The sequence below is a fragment of the Plecotus auritus genome, assembly GCF_963455305.1.
Source record: "Plecotus auritus genome assembly, chromosome: 6".
NCBI classification, from domain to species: domain Eukaryota; kingdom Metazoa; phylum Chordata; class Mammalia; order Chiroptera; family Vespertilionidae; genus Plecotus; species Plecotus auritus.
In genome coordinates this window covers 169,234,582-169,248,453 of record NC_137773.1, presented here as the reverse complement: position 1 = coordinate 169,248,453, position 13,872 = coordinate 169,234,582, and the positions used below count along the sequence as shown (strand labels likewise).

Below are 13,872 nucleotides of genomic sequence, written 5' to 3'. Positions count from 1 at the left end.
CATTCATTTGTGCTAACACCATAGTAAGTTCCTCTAACTGGCCCTGGGGGTGAGGGTAAGGGGAGGAGAGTACAGTTAAATTTCAGTTGGGCACCTATGTAAATTTACTGTAATATTGATCTCTAGGCCTGTTCACTAATAGTCACTGCTTGGTTTGTCTTGGAATGGATTACCACACAAGCAAAAAAAGAAAAGTTCTCACTTAAAACTCTCTTAACCTTTTAAAATTCGCACATAGTAATGATTTGCAAATCCTTATTGGAGAACCACAATTAAGAAATTCTGCTTTTGTGGGGATTTTCTCCGAATAGAGGGATATGCTCTGCGAAGACCTGGCTCATGCTACTGAGCAGCTGAACATGCTCACCGAGGCCTCGAAGAAGCACTCGGCGCTCCTGCAGTCCGCCCAGGAGGAGCTGACCAGGAAGGAGGCCCGGATCCAGGAGCTTCAGCACGAGGTGACTGCAGGGGAAGGTGCCGCTCCAGATGGGGCCTGGGGGAGAGGCTGCCTGTTGTTGAGGTCCCTGCCTTGGCTAACGGGGCGCTGAGGTGGTTGGCGGCTGCTCTGTGGGTTCAGACTTGCTTGGCTGTCTTCCTGCCTCCCCTCAACCTTTGACACGTGCCAGCAAGTTCTAGCCGCTGTGTAAGGTTATGGCTGATTGTCATCCTCTTTTGGGCTGCTGCTGTTTTATATTTTGTATTTTTCCTCAAATGATTCTTTGATCATTTTTGAAGCTTAAAATCGTAGTGTTGTTGTTTTTTTAAGTGTAACTAAACTTTATGAGAGAAAGGGAGATGAGAGCATTATAGTAGTAACTAAGGTATACAGATACACAAATGGCAGCCCCAGATTTTACAACTTATCATTTTAAAAATTGCTGTGTTGTGTGTGTTTTTTAAAAATATATTACTGCTTTTCAAATTATTAATCAATGCCCCCCCCCAAAAAAAAATGTAAAAGGCCTATTTCCCACATACCTTGGGGAGATTGGCTGTTCTAATTGGACCTTGGGTCCCATTATTTTCTAACTTGTAACCTTATACCTGTTGATTTTCCCAGTTAAACCTAAAGAAAGAGGAAGTAGAACAGAAGAAGAATGAATATAACTTCAAAATGAGGCAACTAGAACATGTGATGGATTCTGCTGCCGAGTATCCCCAGGTACTTGTCAGAGAAAGTACATTTCAGGAAAAACAAAGTTTTGTGAGTGATTCAAGTTTGGAAGTTACTGAGACCACAGCTTTGTCTTTATAGAAGAAGTTCACTAACACCTTTTCTGCTTTTTACTTGATAAAAGGGTACCCCTGTTTTACATGTTTTAGTTAGACAAGATTTAGAATAACAAGCTAATTAGCCTATTTTTTACATGCCTGGCATGTACATTTAATATGAAATCTTTATAACACTACTTAATCAGGTGTTTGGATGAAATTTTATTTTGTTTTAGAGTCCTAAAACACCCCCTCATTTTCAAACACAATTGGCAAAACTCCTGGAAACACAAGAACAAGAGATAGAAGATGGACGAGCCTCTAAGATTTCTTTGCAGCACCTGGTAACAAAGCTCAATGAAGACAGAGAAATCAAAAATGCTGAAATCCTCAGAATGAAGGTAGCTGGGTAATTGTTTCTGTTAGCTTTGATGTTTTTAAATAAATAGTATCTTTCATGGTTCCTGGAAATACAAAATTCAAAGGCACAGAACTTAGGGTCAGCAGAATAGTCTTCCTCTCACCCGACTCCAAGCTACTCGTCTGCTGTCTGGAGGCTCCCATGTAGCTGGTTCCTTACTGATTTTCTGGAGCTTTTTGTGCAGCTGTGACCATGTCTGAGCATTGTCTCCCTGCCCTTTGGTTTTGATACGATGGTGTCATCGCACAGGGTGCACCAACTACTCATCACAGTGCTGTCTGACTTCAGATTTTGCCATTTTGATTTGCCATGTTATCTCGTAGTTTTAAGTTTGTATTTTTCTTATTAGTAAGATTGAGCACCTTGTGTTTTTCTTTTTCTTTTTCTTTTTTTTAAAATGTATTTTATTGATTTTTTACAGAGAGGAAGGGAGAGGGATAGAGAGTTAGAAACATCGATGAGAGAGAAACATTGATCAGCTGCCTCCTGCACACCTCCCACTGGGGATGTGCCCGCAACCAAGGTACATGCCCTTGACTGGAATCGAACCTGGGACCTTTCAGTCCGCAGCTGACGCTCTATCCACTGAGCCAAAATGGCCAGGGCACCTTGTGTTTTTCTGTTTCTGTTATTTCTGTCCTACCATTTTTCTATTGTTGAGCTTTTTCTTATTGATTTGGCGGCATTCTTTATGTATTATAGAGATAGCTTTTGTCTGTGATAGTTGAAAAGCCTTTTCTCCTTTTTTTTTTTTTCTTCAGTACATTTATTAAAGCTGGGACAGTGAAACAGGAAGGGCTTCAGATAGAAGAAGCAACAGGAGAGAGCCTAGGTGGGGCTGCTGTAGCTCACTGGAGATCAGAGGAAAGGGGGCCTAGGGACAGGTTCAGGGCGTTAGTTGGGGATGAGTGTCCCTGTCCCATTGCTCCCCTGGTTTCAAGTCTGGTCCCTTAGAGTTAGGAGATGCATCCCCGTGGGGGGAAGGCATGGGCGTGCTCCTCGGACAGACGGAGAGTGCCATTCTTTCAAATTTCCTTCCAGCGTGTTTCCCCCGGGCACTCGGGGGTACAGTGTTTGTGTGAGGTGAGAGTGTTTTCTGTTGCATTGAGGGGTGGGAGGTGTGAAGGAATGAGTGCCTGGGGAGATGATATGGAGGAGGAGGAGGGGAAAGGAGGATGCTGCACTCCAGCACTTAGCCTGGAAGGTCATTGCTCTACAGGAAGGTTTTGTTTGGGGACAAAGTAAAGTATATGGAGACGGTATGGCTCTGAAGCTTTGTTTCTCGTGGAGGGGTCATTCCTGGCCTCAGTATGCTGGATCTCAGGAATGTGACTGTTACCCAGATTGGCATGACCTTGGTACTCTGAAGAAATTGGGTCAGGTTAATAAAAGTCAAACAATAGACAGGGAGAAGTACATCAAAAAGGATACTCCTTGCAGACAAGTATTTATTTCCTCTAGATGATTATATTCATGATCTTCAATTAGAATCCAATTAAGTATTTAAATTAGAGTCTATGTAGGAAATAGAATCAAATAGAACATTGGTCAAAGTAGAGAATTTGTCTTTTCTTAAGGAATTTTAATGAGTCAGTGATACTGATCAGAGACTATGTTTAAGATACTTGGTATGAGCCTGAATCACAGTTCAGGCCCCCAAGAGCTTGTCACAGTCAACTTCTCGTCCACTGTCATCCAAGGAAGTGTTATGTGCGTAGGAGAAGTTTAAAAGAGAAGTGCCTGACTCAGTCATGGCCTGGGGGAGCAAAATAATGCTTATGATCATGCATTTTCTGAAAAAGAATTTCTTGTGTTATTAGGAGCAGTTGAGTGAAATGGAAAACCTACGGTTGGAAGGTGAGCAGTTGAGAGAGAAAAACTGGCTCCTGCAAGGTCAGCTGGATGATATTAAAAGACAAAAGGACAACAGGTGAGAAAGGGCCACCAGAACTCTGGGCTCAGTCATGGCCTGCCTGGGTATAGTTAAATAAAGGACGTTGGAATACACACTGGTTTCCCATCAGTTCCTTTTTGTTTATTTTTTTAATTTTAAATCCTTTTTTTCTTTTTCAATTCGTTAACATTCAGTATTATATTAGTTTCAGTGATTAGACATTATATAATTATTAAGCCCTCATCCCAATGAATCTCGTACCCAAGCGTCACCATGCATACTTATTACAATATTATTGGCTATATTGCCTATGTTGTACTTTATATCCCAATGACTATTCTGTAACTGCCAATTGGTACTTCTTAATCCCATCACCTTTTTCACCCATCTTCCCAACCTCCCTCCCATCTGACAATTGTCGAAATGTTCTCTGTATCTGTGAGTCTGTTTCTGTTCTGCTTGTTGGTATTTATTGACATTTTATGTTCCTATTCGCGATCTTTTGCTGCATGACTCAGAGTTCCCGGGAAGTTCCTGAGTAGCAGCTCTCCAGAAAAGCCTTTCCTTGGGTTTGGGTATCTCTAGGTTTGGGTGTTTTGGCTTCCGCTTAGGCAGGTTTCTAATTTTATTTGCTGATGGCACAGTGTCACGGGCAACCACACCCGGCTGTATCCTGTCCCTGACACTTGAAAGCCCTATGACTTTGGACACATTTTTGAGCCTGTTAGTGCCTCAGTTTCTTTAGCAATAAAATGAAGGAAATGTTAGCTCTCACAGGGTTTTAAAGACCAAAAATAATGTGCATAAAGAACTTGGCAGAGGGCAGTCTCTCCGTCAGTGGTAGTAATTAAGTACACAAGGTAGCATTGTGATCCTGCCTGTTGTCAACTCTGAGTGAAAGATTGGAGATGGGGGTGGCCTGTAAAAGTATGCAGCAAGTTGAATTCAATCAAAGGGAATGGAGGCCCTTACTGAATCCGCCTTCCCAGATCAGGGGTATCTGCTGTTTCTGCTGTTTTCAGAAGGTCTTTCACAGATGCCTTCCCGCTCCTGCAGCTCCCCAGCCCTGACCAGAGGCATCCTGAGCTGCACTGTCCAAAACCTAAATGAGACAACAGATATTTGAGATGGTTACGGTGGCTGTGCTGACCGCCTACAGTCATAACTACGTTTCAGTCAACGATGGACCGCATATACAAAGGTGGTTCCATAAGATTGTAATGGAGCTGAAAAATTCCTGTTAACTAGTGACATAGCTGGCATAACGTCATAGTGCATTGAATTACTCATGTGTTGGTGGTGATGCTGGTGTAGACAAGCCTGCTACACTGCCTGTTGTATAAGAATAGAGCACATACAATTATAGTTCATACTTGATAATGATAATAAATGACTGCCACTGGCGAGTTTTTTTTTGGGGGGGGGGGCGTATTTTAGACTACTTTTTTACTTAAAAAGGAACAGTGCCGTGTTACACTGGCAGCATCTTCATACAACTCGTGTTTACTGTGTCTCTAAATTGCATTTAATCTCGTGTTTTGTGCAGTGACATACTATACAGGCTGGTAGCAATAGGCCTAAGCTAGGTGTGGAGTAGGCTGCACCATCGAGGTTTGTGTGTGTGAGTATGATGTTCCCATCGCGACGAAATCACCTGTCGCCAAAATCACCTGTTGCCGCGTTGCTCAGAATGTATTCCCATTGGTAAGCAGCACGTGACTAGTCCTAAATGGTTCAGGTGTCATAGCATCCTCTCTGGGTTCACTTCCCTTTCTTGGTGATTCTGATGCAGATATCCACAGTGTGCTCCCTAGTTTCCATGTGCTCCGCCTGCATGTCCAGGTGGATAAAAGAAAAGCGTTGTACTTGGTATACGGTCTTTTTTCAAGAGTTGGTTTGAGCATGGAAAACAATGTTTCTAGGTCATTTATAAAACCACCATTAGAAATACTGTATTTTATAGCCTCCTGTTCCTTTTTTGAGGAGCCATACAGAAATGTCTTCATGGAAGGAAGGAAACTGTAGCCCCCACCCCTCTCTGTCTTCTCTGCACCGGCAGCAGCTCTCCCGCCACAGCCTCTTACCCCCTGAAAATGTACGCCCTCACCAAGTGTATCTCCACCTCCTTGGTCAGCAGCGCTTCTCAGCTGCTGAGCCAGCCTCTGTCTGCAGTGGTGCTGAGAGGGCCCAAGACACTGACAGGAGAGCCTGAGCAGCTCGGCAGCCTGCGTCCCCTGACCTCACATCTCGCTGCACTTGCAGCCATTCCAAGGCCATGGACACAGCAGCCTAGTCCGGTGGGGCTGGGGCTGGGGCTGGGGCTGCGCAGTGGGGGCGGCAGGCTGTGAGGCTGGAATTAGGACTGTTTGGGAGCCTCGGTGGTGGTTCTGCCAGGAACCCTTCTCCGAAGCAACAGCTCTTGTTCTGCGCCCTCTGGGCTTTGCCCTCTCGGAAGCCATGGGGCTCTCCTGCCGGCTGGAGGCCTTTCTCACCCTCTGCATGGGAAGGAGCTGTCTCCTCCTCCCACCGCTCTTTCTCCCGTGTGTTATTTGCCCTGTATGTTCTTTTCCTTTACCTCCCCAGGCAGCCTGGGGCAAGTGGGGGGCTCAGGTTTGCCAGAGGGAAGCCATATCAATACTGTGCTAATAAGGGAAAAGGAAAAGAAGGTGGAAGTGAGGGGTCAAATGTAGCCCATAGCCTGTGTGGTACAGAAAGTTTCACTGAGGCAGTCGTGGCCTTCCATTTAAATAGCGCTGTGCCTGCTTTTGCATGGCGATGGCCAGCCTGACAGCTATGCAGAGACCACATGGCTTGCAAAGCCTAGAACCTTTTCTGTCAGGTTCTCGACAGAGTTTACCCATCCCTGGATTGGAGCAAAGAACACACGTTTCCCCTGCGATTTCGGGGTTTTCCTCTTGTGGTCTCATCACCATTTTTGTCTAGGCTGCCAGATCATTAAGTGAAAGAAACAACTGTATCTTCTGTTTTTCTGTAAGAAACTGTCTTTGTTGTTTACTCCTCGGAGAGATACTCCCAGAGAAGCCTGTGGCATTTTTCCTGGGGGCGCTGTGGGCTTATTATCCTGACCTGGTCAGGCTCAGAGATGGATCAGATTCACCTGGAACTAATGTCACACCCAGAATGTAATTTTCTTCATACAGAGGAGTTTTTTCTTTTTAAATATATTTCTTTATTGATTTCAGAGAGGAAGGGAGAAGGAGAGAGAGATAGAAACATCAATGATGAGAGATAATCATTGATCAGCTGCCTCTTGCATGCCCCCTACAGGGGATCAAGCCTGCAACCCAGGCATGTGCCCTTGGCCGGAATCGAACCTGGGACCCTTCAGTCCGCAGGCTGATGCTCTATCCACTGAGCCAAGCCGGCTAGGGCACAGAGGAGTTTTTCACGAAGAAGTTCATGTCCGGTACTCAGGGAATCCGCTTCCTGGTGTTGGCATGCATGGGCAGCCGGCTGGGAAACCTGACAAAGGGGCAGCAGGGCTCTGGGGGCCAGGCCAGCCTGAGGAACCCTTCCCACCCCTGAGAGGCCCCTCCCAGCTGATCACAGTCGTACGGACTCCTGGCCTGCCCTTCTCCTCAGCCCCCTTTTGCTCCCATGTGATCTTCAGATGATACTGCTCTTGACCAAGTTCCTACTTCATTTTACTTTCAACCAAGCCTTGATTAGATTTCTCCGCTCAGCTCACCTCACTTTTGTGTGGGAGGAACCCTGAATTCTGGGGAAGGTGCCTGTGTTGTCCTCATGCCGGTCACATTTGTCAAGTGTGCTCATTTGACTTCACCACTGAGCTGGCTTTTCTTGCACAGCTTGGCATTGTTGCATCTAATGGACATGAGGTGATCCTTGGCTATACTTGACATTGTTTCCCTGTCCTCCTTCCTAATTTGTGCAGCGAACAGAATCATCCAGACAACCAGCAGCTGAAGAACGAACAAGAGGAACTTGTCAAAGAAAGACTTGCTAAAGTAGGATTTTTATGGTATTTTTTTAATCGTTTAAATATTACATGTCTCCTTTTTCCCCGATTGACCACCCCCCCCGCCACCAATCTCACACCCCCAGGACAAGCCCCCACCGCCCCAGTGTCTGTGTCCATTGGTCATGCTAATATGCATGCATACAAGTCCTTTGGTTGATCTCTAAACGCCCCCCTCTCCCCTGCCTTCTCTCTGAGGTCGGATGGTCTGTCCAGTGTTAACTTGTAGGATTTTTTTTCCTTTACATAATAGATGTTATTGTCTGAGAGGTGCTTTTATTGTTAGTATTTATGGTTATATATTGTAGATGCCATTTACTATTGAAATTTCTGTCTTTTCCCTATTCCCACTGTTAAGTTTGACATTCACCATCAGTATTTAGACATAACTGAAAATTAAGAGATGGTTTTGTTTTTATGTCTAGATGGTAATAAACCTACTGCTCAGCATACTCATACAGTTAACCATTTGGAAGCAAGGATTGAGGCCTTACAGGACAGTGCATGACGTCTTATAAATAGATGCCCCCTTTATGTGTGTGTAGCTTGGATTATAGAAAAGAATGTTAGTTTAATTGATTTTATTACCATGAGTGGGGGAGTGGGTTGGTTACTTTAAATCTATCTTTTTTAGCAGTGTTAAGAACTTAAGCCATCTTTTTCTTTCTTTTTTTTAATTCTATAGAATAAGTTAGTTGAAGAAATGCTGAGAATGAAAGCAGAGTAAGTACACTGTTTTGTAACTCAAGTTCTTGTTAGCCTTTTCTTTGCTCTTCTCTAAGGGAAGAAATACTCAGCCACAAGGTAAGTAACTCCTTTCCTTCTGAAGTGAACGTCAGAGATGTTTACAAAACTGTTTTCCTAAATAACTCTTGCTAAAGAGGTTTTTCACAGGAAGCCATTCCAAAAATTACCTTAAAAAAGTAAGTGCCAGGAAGAGCTTGGCTTTCCTGAAGGAACTGATTGGTTTTCTCCTCATGGACTCACTGAGAACAACATAACCAATCAGGTTTCCCTTTTTGTTTCTGGTTTCCTCTGATTTAAAACATCAAGGCCCTTTGAGAACCTCGATCAGTGCTCTGATTTCTTCTGATCTAGGCCTATCTATTCGTAAGTAAAATGAAATGAAGTGAAAAAATAATGTATTGCCCTGGTCATTGTGGCTCAGGTGGCTGGGCATTGTCCCATGCACCGAAAGGTTGCTGGTTTGATTCCCAGTCAGGGTACATGCCTGGATTGCAGGCTCGATCCCCCCGTTGGGAGCGTGCAGGAGGCAGCCAATCGATACTTTGCTCTCACATGGATGTTTCTTCCCCTCCTTCTCTCTTCCCTCTCTCTTTCTAAAAATAAATAAAAATTAAAAATTTTTATTCATATACTTTTAATACTAACTTATTCTTTGATGAACAAGATATACTGTATTATTGCGTTCAAAATAAGTAAGCTGGGTGGTATTAACAAATAATAAAACATTAGAAAGATATTGTATTCTCTGAATAGAGACTCGTCATCAGAAACCGAGGCCCTCAAACATTTCACTTGTTATACCTCGAAAAAGAATCTGAAATACCATGTACCCTCTTGCTCATTTTTGGAGTTGACTTAATGTTAAAATTGCAAGTTTAAATTGTTGCAAAAAATAGAAGTTCCAACATACAGGCATACGCCGGGGATACAGGCATACGTCGGGGATAGTTGGTTCCAGACAATTGCAATAAAGTGAGTTGTAGTCTTTTTGCTGGTGGAGGGTCTTGCCTTCAATTTGTAAAAATCGTAGCATCTGTGAAGTGCAGGAAAGCAGAGATATGCCTGAACTAAAAATAGTGACCTTTAGAAATAAAACTTGTGGTGTTCTTTTAACAGTATTCAACTTATTTGCTACTCTCCATCATTTAAAAATATATAAACAAATTCCTAAATCTAAAATTTTACATTCCTTTTTTGAATTTGAGTTTCTATTCTATACCCATGCTAATTTAATATATTGTTTGGAACTGGTTTTGCTGATTACTCTATCATTTAAGTTAGCAATGAAAACGTATACAAATAGAAAATAATTTGTAGAAGTTTCTTGTATTCTTATGTCTCTAAGAGTTATATTTCTTCTGGGTTGAATTTTCATTACAATTACTATTAACACAGTATCCTAAATTTATTGTAAGATTTTATAAATAATCACTATACCTAGTAAAATTTTAGTGGAAATGCATCTATCTCTCTTTTATATATATATATATATATATATATATATATATATACATATATATATATATATATATATATATATATATATATATTTCTTTATTGATTTTAGAGAGGAAGGAAGAGGGAGAGAGAGATAGAAACATCAATGATGAGAGAGAATCATTGATCGGCTGCCTCCTGCACACCCCCTACTGGGGACCGAGCCCGCAACCCGGAATCGAACCTGGGACCCTTCAGTCCACAGGCTGACGCTCTATCCACTGAGCCAAGCCGGCTAGGGCAGAAATGCATCTCTTAATGCACTTTATCTTAATGCTTTTTCTTTAATTAGCTCATTCTGTTTTTTAATTCTGGGATGAGATAATATTTAGTATAAATTCTATTCCATTTTCTGTTTTTATTGATATAAATGCGGAGGAATCTTAATTACATAGTAAGTAATGGCAATTGAAGGAGTTTTGTTTGAGTACTTGCATTCAGTTCTTTGAGCTCCATCAAGTTAATATGCCAAAAATTCTTTTTAATGATTGGATGACAAAGACCAACCACCTGTGAAAGATTTGTTACCCGGTCATTGAGTCGTTTGCTTCATAGAATCAAGAGGACGGATGTGGAGCAGCTTGTTCAACAGTCTCATCATACGGGAGCTGTCCAGGGACTGCTTCCAGCCAGGTAGTTGTAGGGCCAGGACAGGAGTCTGCATCCCGTACAAGATCTATGAGAATCCAGCTGTATGACTGTAGATTTGCAGCTATTTTAGAAGTATTGTTCATTTGAGACCTTCTAGCAAAAAAATAAATTAATAAAAGCTAAGTATGCCTGTAATCTATTTCATAATTTAGTAATTAAGGGTCTTCGTGATACGTTACCCCTGGATCGTACAGGAGCCCACCCACATTGTGGGCAAGCAAAGCACACTCCACAAAATGGCACCATTTTATCAGCTCCAGCCTCCTGCCGCGACTTTACACATTGTGTTATCCATGGGTGTATGTGAGCCCCGAGGATCGGTGTGCGAATCCTGGGCTGGGTGTAGCTGGCAGTGAGGTCGGTGGAGCCATGCTCAGCTTAGCCCAGGTCTTACCTAGTAACCTTAGAGACAGCATGCTTCTCCCCCAGATAAAATGAGTGCTTATAAGCGAGACAGAAGCAGGGGATTGGCTGTTGGCTAGGCAACTGCAGTGTCTGCCATGCCTCAGGGCCTCTTCATCAAACTAAAGCAAAATACGCCAGACAGATGTAGCACAGCTTCAGGTGAGCTGAGCACTCCGTGCCTCCTCCCCACACGGCCCTGAGCACCCATGGATGGTGGTCTGAAAACACTGCCCTAGAAATTAGTTGCCTGGAAGTGCTGTATTAAATTCCCTGTATCACATCATTAAATTAACCAGAATTCTGTTCCAGATGCATTGTGAAATAAAAAGCATTTGTTTCTTTGGGGAAGCTGATAGGATTCAGATGATTTTATAAAATTGATGAAATTCTATATAATTCTATAGTAGCCTTTTTCCTTATGTTTCTTTTCAATTGGTAGTTATGTAAATTCTAAATAGCACATCTTTAAAGAAATGATTGTGTCCCAGTGTCTGAGAACCAGTGTTTGAAACCAGACACTATTACACTGAAGTGTGGGGCACTGAATAAACCCCGCTGCTGTAATAATTCCTGCTGTGTTTGCTCCAAGTAGGCTGAATCTGAGTTTCCATTCTAAATTTTCATTATTTAAAAAATAGTTTGAGGATTTTCCCAAAATTAAAGCCTTGGTTAAAACAACAACAAAAGCGTACCTGCAGATCTTCCTGTGCTGTCGGGGGGAGGGAGGTCAGCAATTAGCATTACTTTCAAATCAGCACCCTGGGCTCCGGGTGGGATGTGGCGGGGGGGGGGGGGGGGGGACGACACACATTTCCACATCTCCTCCAGTACTGTTGTAATTGCGTTTCTTTGGAATATCTAAAAGGGCTATTCATTGTTACAGTCTAGAAGAAGTCCAGAGCGCCCTGCAGAGCAAAGAGACAGACTACCTCAGAATGACTGAGGAAGTGGAACGAACCAGAACGTTGGAGTCTAAAGCGTTCCAAGAAAAGGAACAACTGAGGTCAAAGCTGGAAGAATTCTATGAAGAAAGGGAGAGAACACTCCAGGTGTGTTTGTGTGTGTGTTGTCCTGTGCTGGGGCCGCGTGAATCCACAGGAGCAACCAGAGTAAGACTGGTCTGAGGGTGCCTGTGGGTCAGACCTGCTGTAGCACATGCAGCTGTCTGTGTGTCTGTCTCCCTGTGCTCTCAGAGGCATGGAGTAATGTTACTTTTTAAAAAACGAACAGAGCTCATTGTCTCCTCCCTGGGTTGACTACCTGCAGGAGATGGAAATGTTAAGGAAGCAGGTGGAGTGTCTCGCTGAGGAAAATGGCAAGTTGCTCGGTCACCAGAACCCAAACCAGAAGATCCACTACGTGGTGCGACTGAAGAGGGAGAACGTCCGGCTCGCTGAGGTGACTTCTGAATGACCTGCTTGTGTTTAAATGGTTGCTTAATTAAAATTTAATTTAATGATCAAATCACTTACCTGCTTTCTTTAGGGAACTTCCTGAATTCAAAACAATTCAGTCATTGCTATTCTAAGGATAATTCAGTCAGTTTTCATACACATCACATTTCTGTTTAATGTTGGAAGTTTATAAATTTAAAAATTGTAGTTTTCATTTGAAATATAAATTTAATGAATGCCAAGAATAACTCTTCTTGTAAGAATCAGAGCCTTAATTTTTTTCTTCTCCTTTTTTAAAAAATTACCAGGAGACAGAAAAATTGCGTGCTGAAAATGTATTTTTAAAAGAAATGAAAAAGAGTTTCTGAGGAACATCTGCACCCGTCCACGTCTGTGGCAGCTGGCCACCTGCTGTGTGGAGGGCAGCACCGCTGCAGGCTCAAACCAGCTGTGAACTTCGGGGAGACCCTTTTCCTCTTAAAATAAAGTCTGTCGCTGATGTTTACAGTGGATGTGGTCAGGCCACGTCCCTGAGCTCCTAACCTGATTTCCCTGAGTCTTGCGTCAGAAGCTCCCACAATAGTCAGTGTCCCCAAAACTTGCAGTGGGGGTCATGGCTGATTGTGCAGTGTGTGTACAAAGCAAACGTGTTAATAGAGATTATTTTTATACTCCTACTTGAAGAATTCTCATGCACATTTTTATGACTGCAAACATGGCCATTTTTCAAAATGTAATCTTTTTCAAATAAACAGTCCAATGAAAAAGCTCATGTGGTTCATTCTCTTGGTCATGCAACATAAACTTAATGCGCACCTACTATATGCCAGGCACTGGTCATTTTTGAACAAGGCAAACAAAACCCCTGCCCTCTCGGGACTTCTGTTTATCAGCACTTGGCGCCTTTTGATAGCAAATAATATTCCATCGCATGGACGTGCCACATTTTATTCATTCGCCATTTGATGGGCATTTGAACTGTTTGCAGTTTGGGACTATGATGAATAATGCTGCTATAAATCCAAGCACAAGTCTTGGTGTGGATCTCTGTTTCTTACCTCTTGAGTAGACACCCAGGAGTAGGATTGCTAGGTCCGTGGTAAGTGTGTGTTTAACTTCGTAAGACATTGCCTGCTTTCCAAATGCACTGTTTGGCTGCCCCGTTTTCTGTTCCCCCAGCAGTGTGCTCCAGTTTCTCCACATCGACGCCAACACTGGTCACTCAGGGTTTACACTGTAACCACCCTGATAGGTGTGTACTGGGATACACTTCCAGTTTCCTAGTGACTAATGACATTGAACACTTTACATAGTATGGAAATATGACTCGGCAATAAAAAAGGTAGACACATGGATAAACCTTAAAAAAATGCTAAGTGGAAAGCCAGACTTAAAAGACCACAGTGTGTATGATTCCATATAAGTGAAATATCCAGAAAAGGCAACATTTTAGTGGTAAAAAGCAAATGATTGGTTGCCTCGGGGTGGAAATGACGGGATGGGCACAAGGGAACTTTTTGATATGGTGGAAATGTTTTAAAACTGGGTTGATTTAATGGTTTGTAAATCATACTTCAGTAAAGCTAAAGAAAAACAAAACTAGTTCATAGTTGAACTATCAAGGAATAGTAGTAAATCCTTAGAGCCAGAG

The 13,872-nt window shown here is 42.8% G+C and overlaps 1 protein-coding gene across 1 annotated transcript in view; it reads left to right on the top strand.

Annotated features, from left to right (window-relative positions):
* KIF15 (kinesin family member 15) overlaps window positions 1-12,990 on the top strand; it is a 55,199-nt gene extending 42,209 nt beyond the window's left edge. Inside the window, exons 27-35 of the mRNA XM_080673202.1 lie at window positions 312-458; window positions 1,061-1,162; window positions 1,449-1,613; window positions 3,454-3,563; window positions 7,444-7,516; window positions 8,213-8,250; window positions 11,711-11,876; window positions 12,094-12,225; window positions 12,530-12,990. Of these exons, the coding sequence (XP_080529328.1) occupies window positions 312-458; window positions 1,061-1,162; window positions 1,449-1,613; window positions 3,454-3,563; window positions 7,444-7,516; window positions 8,213-8,250; window positions 11,711-11,876; window positions 12,094-12,225; window positions 12,530-12,589 (993 nt within the window). The 3' untranslated portion in view covers window positions 12,590-12,990. The remainder of the gene's footprint in view (window positions 1-311; window positions 459-1,060; window positions 1,163-1,448; window positions 1,614-3,453; window positions 3,564-7,443; window positions 7,517-8,212; window positions 8,251-11,710; window positions 11,877-12,093; window positions 12,226-12,529) is intronic.
* The last annotated feature ends 882 nt before the right edge of the window (window positions 12,991-13,872 follow it).